The sequence below is a fragment of the Euprymna scolopes genome, chromosome 21, assembly GCF_053919585.1.
Source record: "Euprymna scolopes isolate OS-2025 chromosome 21, ASM5391958v1, whole genome shotgun sequence".
In the NCBI taxonomy this organism is placed as follows: Eukaryota; Metazoa; Mollusca; class Cephalopoda; order Sepiida; family Sepiolidae; genus Euprymna; species Euprymna scolopes.
The window spans coordinates 124,389,857-124,416,235 of record NC_136502.1 but is presented as its reverse complement, the minus strand read 5'-3'; the positions used below and the strand labels follow the sequence as shown (position 1 = coordinate 124,416,235).

The window sequence follows — 26,379 nt, the reverse complement described above, 5'->3', positions numbered from 1 at the left end:
AAAGAATCTGCACTGGAAAATAGGCACATATTTTTCCAATTTCGATTCCAATTTAATCGTCCCAACACTTATATATATATATATATATATATATATATCTTTGACTAACCTTTCTACTATCACTCGATTCTTTTTTCTACAGGAGAGCAGTAACCAGCTACCATTAGAAGATCTGGAGAAACTGGTACAATTCATCAAAAATAATGGCCTGGCAAAGCGGTAAGATTCACCCTTCTATACATTTCAATATTTAATATTTAGAAGTTATTTTTCAAAATATTTTAGTTCAATTAGTTCTTGAACATCACCCCCCACCTTGCTCCTGGTGCTATCAGTTGATTTCTTTATAAGTTACATTTTTATCAGATGTACCACGTGTCCATGTGGATAGACAAAGACGTTATAGTTTCAAGATCAGGGTTCAATCCTTGCTACAGACGACACTGAAAATAAAATAAAAATTACTTGATATTTCTACCGAGCTATGAAATAAAAACAATTTATCCGCATGAATTAAAAAAAGGATTCAGTCTGAAATTCTGTACAGATGCCTAAGTTTAATAAGAAGAAAGTTTGCTGTTATATTGTTTGAATAATAAAACAACAATGCAAACAATTGTTTGAATAATAAAACAACAATGCAAACAATTGTTTGAATAATAACACAACAATGCAAACAATTGTTTGAATAATAACACAAAAATGCAAACAATTGTTTAAATAATAACACAACAATGCAAACAATTGTTTAAATAATAACACAACAATGCAAACAATTGTTTAAATAACACAACAATGCAAACAATTGTTTAAATAATAAAACAACAATGCAAACAATTGTTTAAATAACACAACAATGCAAACAATTGTTTGAATAATAACACAACAATGCAAACAATTGTTTAAATAATAAAACAACAATGCAAACAATTGTTTAAATAACACAACAATGCAAACAATTGTTTGAATAATAAAACAACAATGCAAACAATTGTTTAAATAACACAACAATGCAAACAATTGTTTAAATAATAAAACAACAATGCAAACAATTGTTTGAATAATAACAACAATGCAAACAATTGTTTGAATAATAACAACAATGCAAACAATTGTTTGAATAATAACACAACAATGCAAACAATTGTTTAAATAATAACACAACAATGCAAACAATTGTTTGAATAATAACACAACAATGCAAACAATTGTTTAAATAATAACACAACAATGAAAACAATTGTTTAAATAATAACACAACAATGCAAACAATTGTTTGAATAATGACACAACAATGCAAACAATTGTTTGAATAATGACACAACAATGCAAACAATTGTTTGAATAATGACACAACAATGCAAACAATTGTTTAAATAATGACACAACAATGCAAACAATTGTTTAAATAATAACACAACAATGCAAACAATTGTTTAAATAATGACACAACAATGCAAACAATTGTTTGAATAATAACACAACAATGCAAACAATTGTTTGAATAATAACACAAAAATGCAAACAATTGTTTAAATAATAACACAAAAATGCAAACAATTGTTTAAATAATAACACAACAATGCAAACAATTGTCTGAATAATAACACAACAATGCAAACAATTGTCTGAATAATAACACAACAATGCAAACAATTGTCTGAATAATAACACAACAATGCAAACAATTGTCTGAATAATAACACAACAATGCAAACAATTGTCTGAATAATAACACAACAATGCAAACAATTGTCTGAATAATAAAACAACAATGCAAACAATTGTCTGAATAATAAAACAACAATGCAAACAATTGTCTGAATAATAACACAACAATGCAAACAATTGTCTGAATAATAACACAACAATGCAAACAATTGTTTGAATAATAACACAACAATGCAAACAATTGTTTGAATAATAACACAACAATGCAAACAATTGTCTGAATAATAACACAACAATGCAAACAATTGTCTGAATAATAACACAACAATGCAAACAATTGTCTGAATAATAACACAACAATGCAAACAATTGTCTGAATAATAACACAACAATGCAAACAATTGTCTGAATAATAACACAACAATGCAAACAATTGTCTGAATAATAACACAACAATGCAAACAATTGTCTGAATAATAACACAACAATGCAAACAATTGTCTGAATAATAAAACAACAATGCAAACAATTGTCTGAATAATAAAACAACAATGCAAACAATTGTCTGAATAATAACACAACAATGCAAACAATTGTCTGAATAATAACACAACAATGCAAACAATTGTCTGAATAATAACACAACAATGCAAACAATTGTCTGAATAATAACACAACAATGCAAACAATTGTCTGAATAATAAAACAACAATGCAAACAATTGTCTGAATAATAACACAACAATGCAAACAATTGTCTGAATAATAACACAACAATGCAAACAATTGTTTGAATAATAACACAACAATGCAAACAATTGTCTGAATAATAACACAACAATGCAAACAATTGTCTGAATAATAACACAACAATGCAAACAATTGTCTGAATAATAACACAACAATGCAAACAATTGTCTGAATAATAACACAACAATGCAAACAATTGTTTGAATAATAACACAACAATGCAAACAGTTGTTTGAATAATAACACAACAATGCAAACAATTGTTTAAATAATAACACAACAATGCAAACAATTGTTTAAATAATGACACAACAATGCAAACAATTGTTTAAATAACACAACAATGCAAACAATTGTTTAAATAATAACATAACAATGCAAACAATTGTTTAAATAATAACAACAATGCAAACAATTGTCTGAATAATAACACAACAATGCAAACAATTGTCTGAATGATATGAATCAATTATCCTCATCGCAAAAATTCAGAAACATTTTCATCTTTAGATGAACATTTCGTTAGGGTTTTTTTCAAAAAGGAAGTATAAGAGTGTCTTGAGAAACCAATGTACAAAAGCTTAAAGACACTTGAGGGTGGTGTTTAATAGGTTTCCAAACAATTTTTGGTTCCCTGACGAAGGAGGGATTGAATCTAGTAATTCTCTCCCGTTTGTTTGTTCTTACTTTTCTCAATAACCACGCTTTGGATTTTTTTGAAATTTTGCACAAACATTAGTCCTGGTAAAAGTAAATTTTTGCCAGAACGGATTTTCTAGGATAACTCTAGGAAGCATTACAGAGGTAAAATTGTCCCCAAATCGTTCGTTCATCTCTTCGTTAGTTTGAACTGTTGTCAATAACCACTCCTTGAAGTTTTTAAAAATTTTGTACAAACATTAGTCATGGTGAAGGTAAATTTTTCACTCGTGTAAGGGGACTCTGCATGCTCAGCTTGTTTTGTTTTTTTTATTTTATTCGGTTCTCAGAGTTTAAGGGCCACATAATACCTGATTTCTTTATGAATTATCTATCTTGGTCCTGGATCACGTAAAACCTTGTATTAATATATTTGGTTAAAGGAAAATTTAAAGAACTCCCTCCGTGTTTGACTAGTATAGTTTTATAGCATTGTCATGTAGTTGGACAGATTTTTTTTTAACTAAAATTAAACATGGAAGTCAAATTTACCAAAACTATTATTCTGATCACAAGTTGAGAATCAGTTTTTTTTTCCAATGTTCCTTAACTTTTTATGACGTTCAGTTATAAAAAAATGAATATAACAGCATAAAGTCTGAATTGATTCAAACATGCATTGTACGTATTACGTTAGTATCTGCGTAGATGCCAGATACCTCCAGATGTCAACTTTCCATTGCTTACATTCAGTATGCCGTCATCTGTCTCGGAGAGTGGAGGATTTTGTTTGTTGTTATAAACAGAGTTTTTTCAAACACTATGGATAATAATGAAGGTTAGTTTGTGAAATGTAAAAATTCTTAGTGGTAATTTAACTATTGAACTTTATAATTCTTCCAGTTTGAAGACAATCATAGTATCATTACCCTTTAAACTAAAATTAACAGTAAATATTTTTTAATCATGTACATAATTCAGCTCTAATGTTCCTTAAAAATGTTTTTTCTCTCTTCTGCAGTCATGCCAGGTTAGCATCACTGTTAAGTAAATTCCATCAAGTCCTCAGTCCGTCGGGTAATTGTAACTTATCTCCTGAAAGGACTCACCCTCTCTCACTACCAACTCCCCCTGTGGCGCAGATCTCAATAGACAAGGTGAGTATATTAAATTGCTTCAGATAATCTTTTCTTTTCCTCATCATCATTGTATATGAATCTTAAGATTCTGTTGTTGGCATTGGTTTCCCTGATAGTTTTCTAGTCAGCCTCCTGGCCTAAAATGCACCAAACATTGATGTTATTAGTTTTCTTCCCATTTTCCTTTGCAAAACTCAATCATGTTCTGCAAAGCTGAAAACAAAAACAATTTTTCTCTGCAAAACAGCCAAACACCAAATAATATTTGAAGATATAAAGAACTTAAAATTTTCATCAAAATCATCGGGTTCAACATTAAACGACCCCCCCCCCAAAAAAAAAGGTTGATATGCCATAAAACAACCAAACTGAAAAATCATGAATAAATATTTGGAGATATAAAGAACTTGAAGCATTAAAGTTTTTACCAAAATAACTGGATCCGGCATTAAATAACCAAAAAAAAAGGGTTGATATGCCATAGATCAAGTAAACCAGTTTTTCTTTCAGCGATGTCAATGTAAAACCTAGAAATGTAATTTTCTTTGTTTTTACCATTTAATGTTTTTATCTGATGACGAGGAAATATCTTGGCTTGGTTTGCAATTAGCTACTTTTAAAAGAAAATGTATCAACTTGAAAAAATTATCAGAAGTATTAACATTGGTTGCAAAATGATTGGCAGGATATTGGAAAGACTGGAATTGAAATGTACTAAAGAATATAAAAGACCAAGATAAATGTATTGAAATTATAATAGAATGAAAGTTTTTGTTGCATAATTAAAAGAAAAACATATCTCTGGTTAGAAGGGTAATGTCTTGCCGTGATAGGGCAGAAAGTACAGCCTGTTCTGATGAAGACAACATTAAATAAAAAAGGATGAGGGCTGGCTTTTTACCTTCCAAAATTACATCCCTAGTGAACGGTTAAGTATTTTGATGAAATGTTTTACGATGAACGTGTACTTGTGCCCATCAATGTAAATACCTATAACTAACCCAACAAGCAGCAAACTCCCACCCCTTCACTGGTGAGGTTTCTACATCTACTCTTATGTTTCTGCCCTCGAACTGCTACATTTTGGAATTCCCTTCCAGTCTCCTGCATACCTGACTGTACTAACATGCAGCAATGTATTAGTGAATGTGAACAGCTTCACTCACTACATAAGTGTCCCTGTAAACATGGTCCGAAAAAGTAACTGTTTATGTCTTTGTGTTGAATAAAAGTTTGAAAAAAAATGTATTTTCCGATTAAATCGAGTTATTTTCTTTTTTTTTCTTTTTTTTTCTTTTAATCAAATTATTTTAGAAGATAAGGGAGGTAATTTATTAACACGTTAAATCTCATTAGCATCCATTGATCATATCTGATCCTGGTGCTGTGCCCTGAAGAGAGGAGGCAGGTGGTGTAGTCATTTTTTATGTTGGTTTCACTTCTCCTGCCGTAACTAGTAGAGTTTATCCACGCTTATCTTGAGGCCGCTGATAACCTGGTGCTTCCACAGATTGGGCTAATCAGCAAGTATCTGCCGGCCACTTTCATATCTCTTTAACATGCGTTTTTGAATCAAAGGGAGATAATCTTTGAACTTGATAGACAAAAGTAACTAATTTTATAGTATACACTTATATGATGTATTAGATGTATATATCGGTATATAACTGACCGTGAACCAATATTTTGACTTCAGTTCATCTCTCCTAATCAATGGCTCTCTATTTTTTTTTTTTTTTTTTTTACATGTTTTTTTTTTATATGATTGTTAATATTAATTTTTTCATTTGTGATGCAGGAATGGTATTTATCTATGGTGAAAGACCAATGTTTCAGTGCTGAACCAAACACAAGGGAATGTGCCCTACTTTTGCAAAAGTTGGACTATTCTGATATATTATCAGTTATTATGGCAAAGGTACTGTTTTTCAATTCTTTCATTAATCTAGACATGTCAGTTGAAATATTTACTTAAGTCTAAATTACTTCTCATTCTTAACTGTAAAGATATTAAAAATCGTTGCAATTCATAACTGCTGCTGCTTTCTTAAGCGAGTTAGACTTTTGCACAGAGCTCACAAAGACTGCGCCGCAAGATTGTGTGGTCTGCATGAAATCATCCACATTGGTTGCAGTTATTAATTAATTCAAACTAAACTAACCATTTTAAAAATAGGTTCCACAATCTGGTAGATGGCTAAAGCAATTCTTTGTTTCTAGGAGTAAACAGCAACTTACACACACACACACACACACACACACACATATACATAGATGCATCAATATAAGTCACCATCGTTACACACTTGAATTTCTTCATAGAACTCACAAAGATTGCGCCTCATGATTGTCTGATTTGTATAAAGTCATCCTTGTTGATCGTAGCTATTCATAAATCTGTAGAATTTTACCCCAAAGAGTGGCAAGTCTCAGCAGTTGCATGCAAAGTTGGCAATGTTTGATTCTGAATAAACAATGCCACTTTCATTTATGTGCATTTCTGTGTTTTATGTTTTTGCTTGCCACATTCAAAAAATATTTCCACTAGAAATTTGTAAAACGCTGAATATTCAAACGCAGTAGAAAATCATGGGAACAGTTGTGTAAGAAGTCATACACCATCCGTTATGACAATGCAATTCGTACATCTACGGATCTAGAAAACCGATGTTAAACCTGATATAGAAAACTACTGACACCCGAAAGTATCCTGTATCTCTATAAGGCCACCATTCGCCCATGTATGGAGTATTGTTGTCACATCTGGGCTGGTGCGTCTACTACTAGTCTCTCGCTCCTAGACAAGGTTAAAAAAAGAGTCGCCAATCTGATATGCCCTGAACTGGCATCTAAGCTTCAGCCTCTTTCCCATCGACGAAACGTTGCATCCCTCTGCTTGTTCTACAAGTATTTTAATGGTGAATGCTCTGACGAATTGCAGACACTTGTGCCCCCACGACGCAGACACCCTTGACAAACCCGACAGGCAGCAAAATCCCACCCCCACACAGTAGAGATCCCTAGATGCAAAAGATCTTTCTACTCCAGTAGTTTCTTCCCCAGAACCGCTAGACTCTGGAATTCCATTCCAGGATCATGCTTCCTTAACTGTACTGACATGCAGAAGTTCAAGTGCAACGTGAACCGACATCTTGCTGCCCAAATCCCTACATAGTACCCCCGTAGTTGCTGACCCTGATAGTAGCCCCCTACACCTGAGTGGCAATGTGCCTTGTTTGGGGTGAAAATGTAAAAAAAAAAAAAAAAAAAAAAATATGGAATAAGAGGGAGAAAGTAGCAGCCCTAGTTGAAGTGTCTCTAATGATGCTGATCTTAACAGAGCTGAAAGGGAAAAGATAAAAAAATACCAAGGTCGTATGACATAAAAAAAACCCCTGAAATCTTAGGAAAACCTCCATTTCTGTAATTGTAGGAGCAATCAAACTCATAAAAAACAATTTCAAAAACTGCCTAATGAATATACTCTTGACACCATCAAGTGCAAGAGAAATACAAACAATTGCACTCGAAGAAACAGAATCTTAAAAAGATCTCTCAGTTGGAGTGACTGAAATAGTGGGTGAATGTCTGCCATCTAGTAAAATGCCCTCTCTCCAGCAAAAAAAACAAAATGGTAAGAAAAATAAAATAAAAAGAGAAGACAATGGATCCTAATGCCGAATTCTGGAATTTCACCGAAGCCCTGTTAGCTAGGTTGTGACCCTAATATGGTGTGGTGCCAAACCGATATAATTTCACTTAGAAAATTTTGTTTTATTTGGTGTAACATAATAATTAAATTTTGTTTTATTCGGTATAATATAATAATTAAATTTTGTTTTATTCGGTATAATATAATAATTAAATTTTGTTTTATTCGGTATAATATAATAATTAAATTTTGTTTTATTTGGTGTAACATAATAATTAAATTTTGTTTTATTTGGTGTAACATAATAATTAAATTTTGTTTTATTCGGTATAATATAATAATTAAATTTTGTTTTATTCGGTATAATATAATAATTAAATTTTGTTTTATTTGGTGTAACATAATAATTAAATTTTGTTTTATTTGGTGTAACATAATAATTAAATTTTGTTTCATTTGGTATAATATAATAATTTAATGCATATCAATATTTGGCATGATGGTTAGAATGTTTACTAATGGGCCAGGAGAGTTTAAGGTTCAATCCTTGGTCAAATCATGCCAAAGACTCAAAAATGGTACTTGATGCTGAAAAGTCAAATTTCTGGAAATAATTATGTGTTATGTTGAAAATAAAACCATTTACTAAATTTTATGAAAAATAATCCAGTAATTTATTTTTATTATTTAAGAAATTTATTTTTTTCTTCATATGAATTTTTAAGTTGAGATGCCATTTGTTTTTTTTTATGGAAATTTCTTCAGACAAGGCATGAAACCACTTAAGCTAACAAGAATTAAAATTAGGGGAAAAATAGTCAGCAGGAAGAGTTTCATAGATATATAAAAAATCAGAACACATCGTCGGATAAAAAAAAAAAAGTACTAATATTTAACAAAATGGCGTCTCCTAACTCTCAGGAATTAAAGAATTGAAAAAAAATTACTGTTATGACTTTTATTATTAAAAAAATGTTTCTAAAAATTTTATTTTTTTATTTATGTTTATTGTGTATTTCTTGTGTTTCTGTAGGAATTTAGTCCGTCTATTTTAAAGGAATGCATCTCCCTTGGCACTCTGTATACGTTAGAACGTTATCGAATGGAGGAGGTCTCGTCTTACTTCCGTGGTGAATCTATGGCTTCTTCCCTCTCTACAGATGTCACCTACGAGCCGTTGTTTCAAGCTGCACAACTCATGCTTTTCCGACACATCAACAGTGTCATCAATATGCTCCCAGTACCTCATCAGGTGAGACGAAACTTAAGAAATTGAAGATTTTTCTGTTGGGGAGAAAAAAAAAGTCAAATTCCTAATTCCAGACTTGTCATAATGATTCCCCACTGTTGAGAATTCTGCTGTAAAAAAATAATCCAAGTCCTAACCTCTAGCTCTCTCAAAAAAAAAATTTAACTCCTGAATCCAGACTCCGACTTTTCTGTAATAAATTCCGATGATTGAAAAGTTGTTTTTATAAAACAACTTTTCAATCATTTCAAGACATTTTTTTTGATTGTAGAAAAATATTTCAAATTATAACTAGGTCGATGACAACAGCATATTCTTTTCATCATTTTGACTCTCGAGTGTTTATCCGTTGATATCTTATATGCTTTTATATAGAGTGATGTGGTTATCAGTTGATAAACTGTGTTGGCTATATACTCGAGAGTCAAAACAATGATAAGAATCTGTTGTTGTCATTGCCCTAGTTATAACAAATAACATGATCGGCAAAAAACTATTTTTCTTTTATGGTTTCTGTTTGAGGTGATCATATCAACATTTTTTTATTTTATTCAAATTCTGTAAAAAAATGGTAGAATTTGAGCAAAAACTGAAATTATGATTAAAGATCATTTGTAGACATTTATGCTGACGACACTACCATCTATGGCAACACTTTAAAGGCCGTAAATGACCAAGTTCTCTCTCATCCTTTCTCCTTTAGTTTTGAACACATAGTACAATACGGAAAGAGGTGGCTGGTTAATTTTAATACAGCTAAAACCAACCTTCTCTCTTTCCATCATCAACACTCCGACCCGTGTCTGGCATCAATTGAAATGAATGGCTCTCGTTTTGGGGAAGCTCCATGTTTTGACAAGCTTTTAGGTCTGACATTTACTCCTCATCTGAAATGGGACACGTACATCAAATCTGTTGCCAAAATCGCTAGAAAAATGGTGGGATTGTTCTATCGCTCCAGTAGATATCTCACTGCCGATGCATTTCTCTACCTCTATAAGAGCCAAGTACGTCCAAGGATGGAGTACTGTTGCCACATCTGGGCAGGAGCTGCTAGAAGCAGCATATTTTGGCTTAAGAAAGTTCAAAATAGACTTTGTAGTCTTGTGGGGGATGCTCTTTTCTCTTCCCTGCAACCTCTTTCCCACAGAAGAGACGTAGCGAACATGTTTCTGCTCTATCGTTATTTTCATGGCAAGTGCTCGTCTGAGCTCCAATCTATGGTCCCCTCCTTGCCAAACTTTCATGAAAAACACTCATCTAGCTGAAACCGCTATCAATAATTTCCTCCACTCTTTATCCGTGGCTAAACCTAAATGTAGATTCCATGAACAAAGGTTCTTTCTTAGAACTGCACGCATGTGGAACTCCTTTTATCTTCCTGCTTTTTAGCTGACTACAATATGGTCGTCTTCAAGTTCAACGTGAAGAAATTCTTAATGAGCCATCCCTTAAAAAATCCAATTTACCAAATTTCCACGACTAACGATTACTATGATGTTGCCCCATTGACTACTGTACACTCATTAAAACTTATCCTCGAGTGGCCTTTAGGCCTTAATAAATGGTGACTCCTTTGTAAAAAAAAAAAAAAAAAAAAAATGGGAACTTTTAAATCAAATGATGGTTTTACATCATTTTTACAATATTTGGGGGGTCAGCTTATTTTATTACATGATTATTTTTAGTCGTTCTTGATTCGTTTAACTTTGCAAACAGACAACAAATGGGACAAAAAGTAGAATCTGTAATTGTTCATCAACATTACGGCTTAGTTTTGTGTTTTGCACATGTTTAAATTTTCATAACAATGAAATAGGTTTGAGGACTGTTTTCTTCTGTGGAAAGAAACCATTTAATAAATTGCCTGATGAGGACTTCTGGTTTTTAACCTACTATTTGTCCTAAAAACATTATGTCCAGTGTCACAACCATGTAAATTTGTTTATAATAAAAATATCTTGCTATTCTTTTATTGAGCACTTAATAACCTCGTTAAAATCATTAGTTATCACTCTTGAATACCTTTAACCTGGTATAATATATATATATATATATATATATATATATATATATATATATATACTGTGTGTGCAAACTCAAGACTTCAGGACAAAAAAGTGTATTTCATTTTACGTTACAATTGTTTCAATGTCTAGTTCGACAATTTCAAGCATTATATCGTTTGAAAATTTTCAAAAACCAGCATTTCTTCAGAGTTTATGCAATGTAGCATTTTTTTGAATAGAAAGAAAAAAAGGTGGGGGTATCCCTAACGGGGGAAGGCATGCGAGAAACATTTACCTACAACACCTTGTCTTGAAGTTTTGATTTTGCACACACAGTATGTTAATGCACAATTATGAAATGTGATAATTTTGTAGCTTAATCCTTAAGTCAACCTTTTTTGGCTTAAAACCTAAAATTTACTGAATTACACGAACTCAGTATATTACATATATGTCTATCTATCTATCTATCTATCTATCTATATATATATATATATATATATATATATGCTCAGATTAAAAATAGTGGCAATAAGAAAAATGTGATGTTATTTTTCTACATCATTTTTTCCGCTTGATGAATGATGTGCCTTAATTTTTTTCTAAGATAAAGATAATCTTTTTTTCTGAAGAGTCTATGATGAATAAATTCAGTATTGACATAAAAATAACTGATTTGTTCTACATAATAAAACAGTTCTTGTAATAGCATGAAATATTTTGATGTGTTGAAATAAATAAAAAATAAGATAAATAAAACTTTGGAATATAGCTGTATTGTTATCCATATATATATATATATATAGAGAGAGAGAGAGAGAGTCATCCACATACAGTACTGTTCCGCTGTTTCACAGCTCATCAGTGCAGCTAGATAGGCAACTGTCTCAAGCCAGGATCGAAACCCGACTGCCCAAATGACAGTCAAGGCTTATCACCATTACGCTATACGGCTGCTGCTGTGTGGGTAATGAATAAACGATGTTTTGACATTATTATTATATATATATATATATAATAAAAAAAGGAATAAATAAAATAAAAAATAATATTAATAATAGGTATTATCACATTATTAAATTTTGCTGCTCTCCCATTATTTTTTGTATGAGTTTGTATTCCTCTTTCATTTTTACGGCATTGTTTTGATGTTTTTTTTTTTTTTAAAAAAAGAAGTATATTCTCAAAATTATGCAAACATATCAGTTATGTTAAACATTAAATCCATATTTATTGATTTCTATGTGATTGATCTTATAAAGTTAAAAATCTAAAATTATGTTTAAATGGTAAAGTTAAAAACAAAATTTCAAAGAACCTATTTTCATTTTAGGTTCTGGTTGACTTTCCACCTCCCGGTGTACCAATGAGTCCTCGTGAAAGTCAGTACCAAGAAAAGATGGAGGATTTCTTCACGGACACTGCCTGGATGGAGGCTGTCTTTCAGTTTGCTGCATCATTACTGCAGTACTTACAATCTTTGATGCTATTCCCATGGCAACCCTCTGTTCCCCTTGAATCGCAGACAGATGTTTGTAGATTTATCATCCTAACACTTGAAGTAAGTAAACAAAATATAATTTTTCTCTTTTTTTTAACTTTTCTTGTATAATAGTAAATATTTTATTTTTTGTATAAATCTTCAGGATACCATGGAGCCCCTGAGCAGAGCAAAGGTTTTTCACGAAGCATTAACAAGATAATTTCTAAAATAAATATGAAAAACATTAATTTCAAATTTTAACACTGACTAATGTTAATGTTTACAACCAATTTTTGTTTTTTATTAATCAAAAATTGTTGCGATTTTTTTTTCGTTATTTTTTTATTTTTGTTTTTCATGAATCCTCCTGAAACTCTTTTCACCTGTAGTAATGTTTCATATCTCTAAAAGATCAAGAATTAAATGTCTGCAGCCGTTTAATTTTTCCATATAAAGCACTTGGTCCTTTTTAAGAAAAGGCTTCTGGAGACCCTCAACCTCACTCACAGGGCGCTGTCGAGTCCACTTTGGGAAACCCTAGTGTAGACCACCCTAACAATAGCAGACTACTACTATAGTCTACATGTGACTTGGTAGAAATTACGAAGTTAAATGTTTATTCATATTATTTGAATTTTTCCGACTACTGTTCTCCTCGTGTCATTTTCACAACATTTTGGTTGATGTAACTTCTAAACTTCTTCAGCTATATCCTGTTGAACTCGGGAATCTTTCTGTCAAACCCGCAAATTTGAACAACATTTTTAATAGAATTTGGCGGAATTTCGAATGAAAACCTTTATTTAATTCACGGGATTAGTTCTCGTTCCGTCAGCCATGACTGAATAAAGGTTCTAAGTAATTCGCAATTGTAGTTTTGGTCACCCACACTGAGGATTGAACCTTCAACAGAATGACACTTTTACGACTGTTTATGGCTCTGATTCTACTTTGTAAATTTGATATGAGGCTTCTATTTTTAAAACTAGTATCAAGTTTCTCTCCTTTCACCAGAAACACTCTGATCATCACTTTACCTACATTGAAATGAATGTCTCTCTCTCCTTGAAGAAGCCCCCTTTTTTTGATTATCTTCTGGAACTGACTTTCACTTAAAACTTTGAATAGATGACTTACGTTAAATCTGTTGCTAATGTCACTGGAACAAATGGTTGGATCATTCTATTGCTCCAGAAAGTACCTCATTCCTGATGCAATCCTCTACTTATACAAGAGTTAAATACATCCCAAAATGAAGTTCTGTTGCCTCATGGAGAACTGCACACCTGTGTAACACTGTTCTGCTGGGCTGCTTCCTGATTGAATACAACATGGTAGCTTTCAAATCCAATGTAAACAAATTTTTTTTGAGCTGTCTGCATAAATAATCAAATTGTACCCAATTTACACCATTAACGGTTACTACACTATTATCTTACATTTATTAACCCTTATCCTCGAATGGCCTTTGGGTCTTGATAAGTGGTGACTACCAAGTAAAAAAATAAACTGAACTTGATCTCATTCTGACAAAAATGATGCAAGAGAAATCCTTTTGACACGGCCAACAAACGAGACATTGAGAATGCTGGTAAAATGGATTTTAATTTCTGATAGTCATGTGATCTTGCTCCCATCTGACTTGCCATAATTTTCTTTTGTCATTGATTTCGAAACTTTTAGAATAACAAACTGTTAATCATTGTTAATCACGTCTTTTTTTCTTATCCAGATGGTGAATTGGCTGGTCCAGCATAATACCCTTCCACCCTCAAGCCAGATGCAAGTTGCCCTTGAAGGTTTGGGGGTTATACTCCAAAACCCACAACTTGCTAATGTCATGGGACAAAAGGATCATGTTTCCTGGGCATGCACGTGTGTGAAAGCTGTTCATCGTTTAATAGAGTCGTGTAAGATTTTTAGATTTTTTTTTTTTTTTTTTTAATCATAACTTTTTAAAAATTGTAAAATTTTTTCTGAAAGAATCATAAAATATTTTATTTTTTTTTTTTTTTGAAAGAATCATAAAAATTTCTTTTCTATTAGAATTGTTCACAAATGTAATAATGCATAAACTGATGTAGATAATAATAAAGGTCAGACACTAAACTGATGTAGGTAGACATCAAGGTACTTGTGCATTTAACGAACCAGACGTAACTCAGCATTTGCTCGGCTTTGTCCGACGCATGACGTCAACAGCTGGATATAACCGAGCGTTGCCGATTAAGCAGACGAGAATTTCGCTATCAATTGGAAGAGTGTCACAACTCAAGAAACACTTATTTGAAGAGAGTTAAAAAAAAAAATTGTTTTAAAAAGATAACTGACGAAATAATGAATCTTACAAACCTTGCGGACCAGCTCCAGACCCCAGAGGCTGCACTAAACTTTTGCCAGCAACGGAAATTGTTGTTTACATTTTGGCCAGGATTGTGTACTTGCAAAGAGAACAAGCCTTTCCGACGGTTACGGTTGGAAGTGTAGAAGTGTAACATGTCAATGGACCTCCATTAGGATTGGGACCTTCTTCTCAAAATCCCGACTAACCATCGCATATATAATAAAAATAATATACTTATGGGCGTTCGAGATGGCATCTACAAAAAATCTCCATCGTGAATTATGTTCTCGCCACACAATTGTGGATTGGAAAATTTTCCTGCATGATATATGCAGGGACTATTTTCTTAGGAATCCCCGGCAGATTGGAGGCCCAGGCCATACGAGTCCGTTTTTTAACCGCAGAAAACACAACGTCGGCAGACTTGTGACACCGGTAGTCTGGGTCTTCGGTGGATACGACCCCCGCCGAAAAGGAGGGTTTCTTGGTCACTGTACCAAATAGGAACGCCGAAACCCTCCTTTCACTAATGAATAAAAAAAAATCCTTGTTTCTGGCAAAAAAAAAAAAAAGTCCTTGTTGCTGGCGAAAAAAATGTACAAATAATCCTTGTTCCTGCCCCCTCCCCCATGCTTTTTATTGCCCTTTTTTAGGCTTTTTCCATTTATTTGACATAAAGAGTTGCAAAAAAAAAAAAAAAAAAAAAAATATTAACTTTTACGTGTTTAAGACATAGACAATGTTTTTTTACGTTAAAAATTGAAAAACCAAAAAACAGTTCAGACAAAAAGTTTCCTATTATTTAACAAAAAAACTTGTTTTATATGTATTTATTTTGAAAACAGAAAAAAATTCCAAACAATAATTAAAAAAAAACATAAATGAACGGTAGGTTTTTGCTTTTTACTTATTTAATTTTTTTTATGTTTCTACATTTTACAATTTCATTGTACAGTTATTTTGTTGTAGCATTGTTTTTATTTTATCGCCAACGCTCGGTTATATCCGGCTGTTGACGTCATACGCCGGACAAAGCCGAACAAATGCTGAGTTACGCCTGGTTCGTTAAATGCACAAGTACCGACATCAATTTCATAGTTTTAAATGAACAAAAATTATATTCTTTGTATTTTGCTGCTGAAATGAAATTTGTATTTTATTCCATTTTTCTTATTTTGTTCTCTCTCTTAATTTTATTTCTTTTGATCCTTCTGGGATTTTCAGTAATAATTCTTCCTGGTATGCGGCTGGCTGTCTTACCAAACCAAGATGTCCATGATGATCAACCAAAACAAAGCTTTGATGGTTTGTAGATGATTTAAACTTTTTTATCTTCAAAGTTGGTTTTTTTTTTTTTCTTCTCTTCTGGATTTTTAAAAAAAATTTCTTTATTTTCATTCAACAAAGTGGTAGTAGGCAGACAGGCTCAAACTTGTACCGCGAAGGAGGAAAAGAACGGGGGGAAAAAAACTGACGTCTTTGCGGTTATGACCACTGCCAAACCTGAAGTGACTTATGTTAACATTTAGGCTAGACAATCGAAAGGAGACGATAACTTTCAAAAATATTGGCGAAGAAAGCGACCCCCCCCCTGTAGAAAAGTACCTAGTTAAAGGTAAAGATATCAATGTTTTTAGCCAATTTTTCGATATTTGTCGTATGAAAGTTCGAACTTTAAAACAATACTGATCTTGGCAAAATCCGTCGCCTCTGTCGAAAGTTTTAGGCAGACATGCATACATACATACATACATACATACATACATACACTTATATATTGGTAACTAAAAATTTTCGACTCAAACTGATGAAAAAGCTTGCCCTATCTCTGAATACCCTTTATGTAAAATTTCAAATGTTTAGACCAGAAATTGTCTGAGTAATTTGGTAGAGACCGCAGAGGTCAAATTTTTTTTTAACTTTGACCCCTATTATGACCCCTTAAAATTTATTGTTTTGGGCTCAAGTTATTAAGTTAGATCCATATCCAAGGTACCTATATATAAAAGTTCAAGTGTTTAGACCCCAAATTGTCGGAGGAGTTTGGTAGAGTTCTCAAAAGTCAAATCGTTGAACTTTGACCCTTTAACAGCCAAATTCCTGGCCGAACATCTATTTTCCCAAATCTCAGTACCCTGTATATCAAATTTCGAGTCTGTAGACTAAATATCGACAGAGTTATTGCGTAGGGAAATGTACGTACACACACACACACACACACACACACAGACCTATTCACTTTTATAGATATACTACCATGAGTGCCCGGCGTTGCCCGGGTATTTGGAGGTGTATGTTCAGCAAAAAAAAAAAAAAAAAAAAAAAAAGTGAATTTTTTTTAACTTTACCCCTATTATGGCCTCCTAAAATTTATTATTTTGGGCTCAAACCAAGTTATTAAGTTAGATCCATGTCCAATGAACCTATATCTAAAATTTCAAGTGTTTATACCTTAAATTGTCGGAGGAGTTTGGTAGAGTTCTCAAAGGTCAAATCGTTGAACTTTGACCCCTTAATAGCTACATTTCTGGCCGAAAACGGATTACAAAGATTTTCCAAAATCTCAGTACCCTGTATATCAAATTTCGAGTCTGTAGACTGAAAATTGACAGTTATTGGGTAGGGAAATGTACACAGACACACAGACATGTTCACTTTTATAGATATACTAGCATGGGTGCCGGCGTTGCCCAGGTAATTAGAGATGTACGTTAAGCAAAAAAAATAAAGTGGTCAATATTTTAAACTTTGACCCCTATTATGACCTCTTAAAATTTATTGTTTTGGGCTCAAAGAAAGTTATTCAGTTAGATCCATGTCCAATGAACCTTTATCTAAAATTTCAAGTTTTTAAACACAAAATTGTCAGGGAGTTTGGTAGAGTTCTCAAAGGTCAAATCGTTGAATTTTGACCCCTTACTCGCCAAATTTCTGGCCGAAAATCGATCACATCGATTTTCCCCAATCTCAGTACCATGTATATCAAATTTCGAGTCCGTAGACTAAAAATTGACAGTTATTGCGTAGGGAAATGTACACAGATACACACACAGACACATTAACTTTTATATAGATATAGATATATGCACCAATAGGGTGGGGGGCATCCGGCATTGCCCGGTCAAAAAATACGGCTAAATAAAAAAAACTAAAAAAAAAAAACGTGTTATTAAAAGAAAAAAAAAGTAGCGTAAGAATGTTGAGAGAAAAAAAAAATACTGTTTGATGGATGCAAATTTGCAAAAATTAAGTTCATAAGTGAACACTCTATCGATCGAACTATTCAAAGAATAATGGCAGGAAAAAAGGTTAAAGAATTGAACCATGTACTTTATTGGACCCGTGGCATAGTGGATAAAGAACTTAGTAAAACTCAGTTGTTTTTTAACTCTTCTGGAGGTTGAAGGTTCAATTGTCAGTGCGGGTGATATTCCAAAGACAATTGCAAATTACTTTGGACTTCTACTTAGTCATGGCTGATGGAATGATAACATGCTATACCATTGATTAAATAAAGTGTTTCGTTTGAAATCCAAACGTTCCTTATCTATAGATGACAAGTAGATACCATTTTGAAAGATGGAAAGACCAAAGTTTTTTTTTACATTACATAACAATTTATGTTCTTAAAGCTTTTATATTTTTCTTGTTTTTTTTTCTTTCTTTTTTCAGATTACCATCACGTTGTCGTTTCATGTGACCATATATCAGAATTGGTGCATTGCCTTCGAACACACTTAAGCCAGAGTTGTCAAATTGACCAACGTTTGCCTCTTTTTCTCATCGCCCCAATACGTAACATTATCATCGGTAAGTGCCACCGTTTTCCGTCCACTTTTCTGCTTTTTCTGAATATTCAAGTTTTTATTTGTTGTAAATAAACAATATTCTCTAAAAATGTATGCTGACATGTAGTCAAAATCTATCGAATGCTGAGGTCAACAGTTTGAAGCAAAAACAGTGTGCTGAAGCATCCAACACTTTTTTTTTTTTGTATATTTATTTATTTATGAACTGTTATCCTCATCTTCATAGTTGTTGTTTTCTCACCATGTTTCAGCCAACTATTCCTCTGGCCTTCTTTAAGCGATCAATAACTATGGAAGGCATAGTTTTCTCCATTTTAAAAAACGACCCTGGTGTCTAACTCTGTCCCGTGGGGAGGCATTGTAAATAGGAACAATGAAAGGCAGTAGTTACTGAGGATATAGTTAAGAGACTCTGCATTCTTATCCAATCGTGGTTAACAGTCCACAAATGAATGAATAAATAATTCAGGTTTATTTCAATTTGACATAATTTTTCTGAATTATTAAGATAAAGATCGACAGTTTGCATTATTTGTTTGGATATTTTTTCCATCTTAGTTCTCACAATAAATAAACATCCACCACTAGTCGTTCACTCTTAAGAGTCCAAAAAAGAATCTTCAATCTAATACTTCCCACACTATTGCCTCTAACTCTTGTCCGATTGTTAGAATGTTGCATTCCTGTGCTTGTTTTACAAGCCCTTTATAGATTGTGTTCTGATGAACTTATACCACTTGTGCCCCCTCGACGTACATACTCCAAACTAACCTGATAATCAGCAAAATCCCACCCCTTTACTGTTGAGTTCCTTAGATGCCAGAAAGGCTTCTGCTCTAATAGTTTCTTCCTTCAGACTGCTAGATTTTGGAATTCCTTCCCTGTTTCCTGATTCCTTGACTGACATGCAAAAGTTTACATCTAATATGAGAAAACATCTTGCTGCTCAACTCTTCTCAGTTGTCTGTTATGTACTCCCTCAAATAGTTGCCTTTTACGAGTTGCAATTGGAATTGGAGTGTAAATGAGAGAAAAAAAAATCTAAATTTTGAAAAAGCCTCGTTCGATTATTTATAAGAAAAGTATTTTTTTTAAAATATAATTTCAGGTCTTGCTCGATTACCGTTACTAAACAGTTATGCTCGCACTCCTCCTTTGGTCTGGAAAATGGGTTGGATGCCATCACCAAGTGGAGAAATGCGCACAAAGTTACCTCCCTTACCTCTCGACTACCTCTTGGATAAAGAAGTTCTAAAGGAGTTTGTTTTCCGTGTCAATTCATTAGGTATGTGTTTATTTGTCCATTTCAATGTTTTAAATGTGTCTATGTGTGATAGTGTTTGATTTTATTATGAAGTTACAACTTCTAGCAAGGCTATCTGGCATTGCTCGGGGCAAATGTGTAACATAACTTCTATCCCTCTCCTCTGTTTTCTACCTTCTCCTTCCTCATAATTAAAAAAAAGAGATCCTTTTTTTTTTTTTTCTTTTTTCCTTTCATAAATTAAATCCAGAGTTAGCGTCTTGTAATAAAAAAAAATAAATAAAAAAATAAAAAAAATATTAGTTCTCAGCGTTCATACTACTTTCTGCCGTCTGACCTACTCAGTTCGGTTCGAAGACCTTGGCTGCCCCTGCTCTCTCGACTTCAGGTTTTTTATAACGTCATTTTTTTTTGGAGGGGGGGCCCTCATCAATATGCAAATCGATGCACATCACATTACACTCCTATTCTTTGCCCAGCCCATTCCTCTGGACATGTGCACATAATTCTAATTGGCGTGAGGGAAATATGTCTGTGAGGAAAAATCAGTTACTTCTGATTACATGATAATATTAAAAGATTTGTGTAAGCCTTGATAACATTTAATGATATGACCCCCCCCCCCACACACACACACTTAAAAAAAAAAATGTATCTTTTTTACATTTTAGGTATTATACATCCAGAGTTACACAAATTAAAAAATACAAATGGGTGTTTGTGTTTTTCGAGATGTACAGACAAACATTTCCCTTTATGTAATATGGTCATTTCAAATGTGAAACATTCTATTTTTTCAACTCATAAAGTTGAAGAGTTACGAAGACAGGAGTGGTACCATTAAAATGAACAACCCTTTCATGCTCTGGAATTTATTCTTCTACATACTCACCACCATTCTCAATGCACTTTTTCCAGGAATTCAATGACACATATCTACTTCTAATGCATGTCCTTAATTGGATTACTTTCTTAGAGTCTCACACTGTCAATATCTGCAACAGAGAGATGAAATTTTCAGGTCATGAATGCATAAGTTCAGTCCTCATAACAATGCAATTTGCAATCTCCTCTGATCTATTCAAGCTGAATAAAAAATAGGAGGCATTACTTTTGGAATGCCCTCGTAGATTTGCAAGGATTACTTAACATTGCGCAGGTGTCAAATATTTTAGCAAAATCACCAAATTATCCGACATTTCAATTAACTATGAACCACATCATTATCCTCCTCATCATTATCATCGGCTTAATGTTTGTTTTACATGCTAGTAGATGTTGAGCGGTTTTAAGAAAATTGACTTTCAAGCTAACCTATCTCTAGCCAGGTCTTTCTCTATATATTATTTTTTATTGGAATCCTTTGAGATGAGTAATTTGTTTTTATTTGTTTGTTGTCCTCATTTTCATAGTTTTTGTTGTTTCACTACGTTTCGGCCAACTAATCCTCTGACCTTCTTCAGGTGGTTGTTAACAACCACCTGAGGAAGTCCGTTTCTCTACATGTCCATTTTTATAACTTCCACCTATGTTATCCTTGAATTTATGAAGAAGTCAGTTTCTCTTTTACCTATGGTTTCAGCAAAAAAATATAACAAACCGATATTAACTGATCAGACTTTTTCTTCTACTGGAAGATGAAAATTATGCTCAACCTGTTTTCTGCTTAAACTTTCTGATGGGGATTCAAAGTCTTGTTTATTTGAATAATTACTTAAAAAAATACTATCAAGTCTGCTGCAAAAAAAGGTGGGTTCCCTTTACCGGGTTAGAAAAACTTTTCACACCTACAGCTATCTTATATCTCTACAAAGTTACAATTCATGCCACATCTGAGGTGCCTCTCTTCGACAGTCCAAATAAAAAGTCTTTAATCTGGTAGGTCCCACACTGTCTTCTAAGCTCTTGCATCTGTCCCATCACTGCAATGATGTATTCCTGTGCCTGTTTTTCAAGTACTTCAATATGTAAATACCCTCACAAGTAGCAAAACCTTAGTTTCTCTTTAAGCAAGGATTCATGATTTAAGTAAAATACTTGAAAAAAAAAACATGTCTACCCACATACAGGTGTTATATATTTTTATTATTGATGATGACGAATTATTTGTTATTCATATTAGAGAAAGAGTCTTAGAGTGTTCATGTTGGTGTGCAGATATATTGCGTATAAATAAAGAGAAAGTTCTGTATATATAAAGAGACAGGGTACATGTTAATACATGACAGCCGACGGCATGTAATACACCGTGAGAGGAGATTTGATATATAGATAGATAGATAGACAGATCTGTGAATGGGAGTGTTTCTATAACATTGGCACCTATATTTCTTAACCTATTTTTGAGATGATGATTTTCACAAAGTTCTTATAATATAAATTGACAATACCTTTCTGTTGTTGAATAACATAACACGAAGACACAGATAAAAAATTATGATGATATTCGTTTATTCCATTCTGACTGGTCAATGGCTTTGCATTAAGGAATTCAAATCTTTACATGATTCTTTCTTCTTCCCTTCGCTTCCAAGGTTCCTCTGTCTCTGACTCCTCTCTTCTCCCCTGACTGACTGACTTCTCACTGACCGCCTAAAGCTTTCTATATCGAGAACTCATGATGTCATTGCATGACTAAACACGTGCATATCAGACTCGTGGCCTGACATGCATTGTTCCTCACGTTTCTACAAAGCCGATTCTCTAACCTAATCTTTGATTAACCCATTTTACAAACATTTTCCATTGTCTGTTTTTAAATTCCTTATTTTAATTTCATTTCTTTAACAGAAACAAAATTCATCATTACATTCCTTTTTCAATAAACAGATATCTAACTATTTTGTGTGAACTAAACAATGGTAATTCTAAATTCCATTTTCAATAACATTCTGTATTTATTTTAACTTATGATCAGAATTCTCAATTCCAAATCTAGCTTCGCAAGTTCGAATCCTCGGCTATCCCATCTCATATTTACTCATTTACAAGAACAGGCAGCTGTTCTTTAACACAGGGTTGAACAATAAATTTGTCACCCTAAAGAAAACAAAATTACAGCTTTATTTTAAAAGTTTTATTGAAAAATTCAATTCAGGGAACTTGATTACGTAGTAGAACTTACATCTATTCAATATAACCACCTTCAGTATCAAACACTACCTCAGCACGGGTTCAGAACTGTGAGCATGCGTTTTCCACAAGCGCTTGGGGGATCTCAGTGAATACTCAGCGGATGGCGGCGATCAGGCTGGCTTTGGTGTTGTAGGAGGTCATGTTGGTGATGTTCTTGACATATGACCAAATGAAGTAGTCCAGCAGGTTCAGGTCTGGGGAGGAGGGGGACCAGTGAGAGAAGAGTAAAAAGTTGTAGCACTCCTGAAGCGAAACTTGAGTCTTTTTGGATTTGTGGGCTGGCGTTACGTCCTGCTGTCACACTCAGGGTTTGCCAGCAGCCACTTGATTGCACTAGGAGATGACCACACTCTTCAGCATATCTACGTACATTTTGGTGTTGACTTTCAAGCCGACTTCAAAGATGTGAGGTGGCATGATGTGGCCCTCACTTGAAACCACACCAAAGACCATAACCGTGGCTGGAAACTTTGTTTTCATCACCCTGGGCACGTCCCTGTTATTTGTGGCAAAACAGAGATGCATTTTGAGGGTGCTGGCAATGGTCTTGCTGTCATAACTTGAATCGGTAGAGAACATGAGTTGTACAGCAGCACATCTTCAATCTCATTCGTTGAACATTGTGTCACTTTCAGACATGATAGAAGGCTCCTATCGCTCTTTGGATTTGTACACAACATGCCAACTAGTAGATGATCTGCAACAAAAAAGAAAACCGGTTTTCATCAAATGGAAATGGAATCATGTTGTCTTTTCTAGGTCGACAATTTTATTGCTCCACCTTGTACAGGATCTTCTAGGCATTTTTTTTTAATGTCCATAGATTGGCAGCAGATCAACCTTTTCAAGTGGGTGGCTGGGTTGTATACCACAACATCTACCCCAATATATAATATCTCGCTGTATATTCCAATAGAGGGGCAGGGAAGGTCAGTTGGGGTTTATGTTCTTTGAGCAAGATAAGATTTTCAAAATCAAACTTTATTCCTTGTTTTAAACTTGAGTTGTGATTTTGTGTGGAGGTTGCAACATTGACTGAGACACTGCTATCAGTGTCGGAATCGGGCACCGTCTTCAGACCAGCGTGATGAGTGGATGATCACAAACTCTACAGACACATTTACAAAAAGAAAATCTTCAAGTTGGTGTTTGATATTACTTTGTGGTACATGGGGGGGGGGAGTAAAGATCTTTTTTTTGATTTGATTTCTTCTAATTTTATCTAAATTTTATTTCCTGTCTGCACTTTAGGATGGATCAGCCGGCAACAATTTGAGGAAACTTGGATGAGTTTATTAGGAGTTGTGAGTTCGGCCCCAACTATGGAAGAACAGGAACTTTCTCCAGAGGTTAGTATTTAGTGTCAATGTTAACATCATTGTCTCTCTGTTAGTATTTTATAAAACGAGTGGAATTATATGGAAATTCCACATTTTTGTTTTTTAGCATGGATTGTTATGTCAGCAAAAACTTAACATTTTAAATTATTTTTATCAAAACTTGATGCGTATTTTATTCAAATTAAAACAACGTTCCTATATGAACTCTCATTCCTTGATGCTATTCTCGTGTTGGCCATGCACAGTTCAAACATTTCAAAATAAAACGTTTCTATATGAACTCTCATTCCTTCATGCTATTCTCGTGTTGGCCATGCACAGTTCAAACATTTCAAAATAAAACGTTTCTATATGAACTCTCATTCCTTGATGCTATTCTTGTGTTGGCCATGCACAGTTCAAACATTTCAAAATAAAACGTTTCTATATGAACTCTCATTCCTTGATGCTATTCTCGTGTTGGCCATACACAGTTCAAACATTTCAAAATAAAACGTTTCTATATGAACTCTCATTCCTTGATGCTATTCTCGTGTTGGCCATGCACAGTTCAAACATTTCAAAATAAAACGTTTCTATATGAACTCTCATTCCTTGATGCTATTCTCGTGTTGGCCATGCACAGTTCAAACATTTCAAAATAAAACGTTTCTATATGAACTCTCATTCCTTGATGCTATTCTCGTGTTGGCCATGCACAGTTCAAACATTTCAAAATAAAACGTTTCTATATGAACTCTCATTCCTTAATGCTATTCTCGTGTTGGCCATGCACAGTTCAAACATTTCAAAATAAAACGTTTCTATATGAACTCTCATTCCTTCATGCTATTCTCGTGTTGGCCATACACAGTTCAAACATTTCAAAATGAAACGTTTCTATATGAACTCTCATTCCTTGATGCTATTCTCGTGTTGGCCATGCACAGTTCAAACATTTCAAAATAAAACGTTTCTATATGAACTCTCATTCCTTCATGCTATTCTCGTGTTGGCCATGCACAGTTCAAACATTTCAAAATAAAACGTTTCTATATGAACTCTCATTCCTTGATGCTATTCTCGTGTTGGCCATGCACAGTTCAAACATTTCAAAATAAAACGTTTCTATATGAACTCTCATTCCTTGATGCTATTCTCGTGTTGGCCATGCACAGTTCAAACATTTCAAAATAAAACGTTTCTATATGAACTCTCATTCCTTGATGCTATTCTCGTGTTGGCCATGCACAGTTCAAACATTTCAAAATAAAACGTTTCTATATGAACTCTCATTCCTTGATGCTATTCTCGTGTTGGCCATGCACAGTTCAAACATTTCAAAATAAAACGTTTCTATATGAACTCTCATTCCTTCATGCTATTCTCGTGTTGGCCATGCACAGTTCAAACATTTCAAAATAAAACGTTTCTATATGAACTCTCATTCCTTAATGTTATTCTCGTGTTGGCCATGCACAGTTCAAACATTTCAAAATAAAACGTTTCTATATGAACTCTCATTCCTTGATGCTATTCTCGTGTTGGCCATGCACAGTTCAAACATTTCAAAATAAAACGTTTCTATATGAACTCTCATTCCTTGATGCTATTCTCGTGTTGGCCATGCACAGTTCAAACATTTCAAAATAAAACGTTTCTATATGAACTCTCATTCCTTCATGCTATTCTCGTGTTGGCCATGCACAGTTCAAACATTTCAAAATAAAACGTTTCTATATGAACTCTCATTCCTTCATGCTATTCTCGTGTTGGCCATGCACAGTTCAAACATTTCAAAATAAAACGTTTCTATATGAACTCTCATTCCTTGATGCTATTCTCGTGTTGGCCATGCACAGTTCAAACATTTCAAAATAAAACGTTTCTATATGAACTCTCATTCCTTGATGCTAT

The 26,379-nt window shown here is 33.5% G+C and overlaps 1 protein-coding gene across 1 annotated transcript in view; it reads left to right on the top strand.

Moving 5' to 3' along the window:
- The window catches only part of LOC145242705 (huntingtin-like), a 228,071-nt gene that overhangs the window by 172,218 nt on the left and 29,474 nt on the right, over positions 1-26,379 (top strand). The window contains exons 37-46 of the mRNA XM_080105836.1: positions 143-219; positions 4,081-4,216; positions 5,997-6,116; positions 8,884-9,102; positions 12,442-12,669; positions 14,324-14,501; positions 16,160-16,240; positions 18,608-18,745; positions 19,853-20,029; positions 24,395-24,492. Coding sequence (XP_079961962.1) covers positions 143-219; positions 4,081-4,216; positions 5,997-6,116; positions 8,884-9,102; positions 12,442-12,669; positions 14,324-14,501; positions 16,160-16,240; positions 18,608-18,745; positions 19,853-20,029; positions 24,395-24,492 — 1,452 coding nt within the window. The remainder of the gene's footprint in view (positions 1-142; positions 220-4,080; positions 4,217-5,996; positions 6,117-8,883; positions 9,103-12,441; positions 12,670-14,323; positions 14,502-16,159; positions 16,241-18,607; positions 18,746-19,852; positions 20,030-24,394; positions 24,493-26,379) is intronic.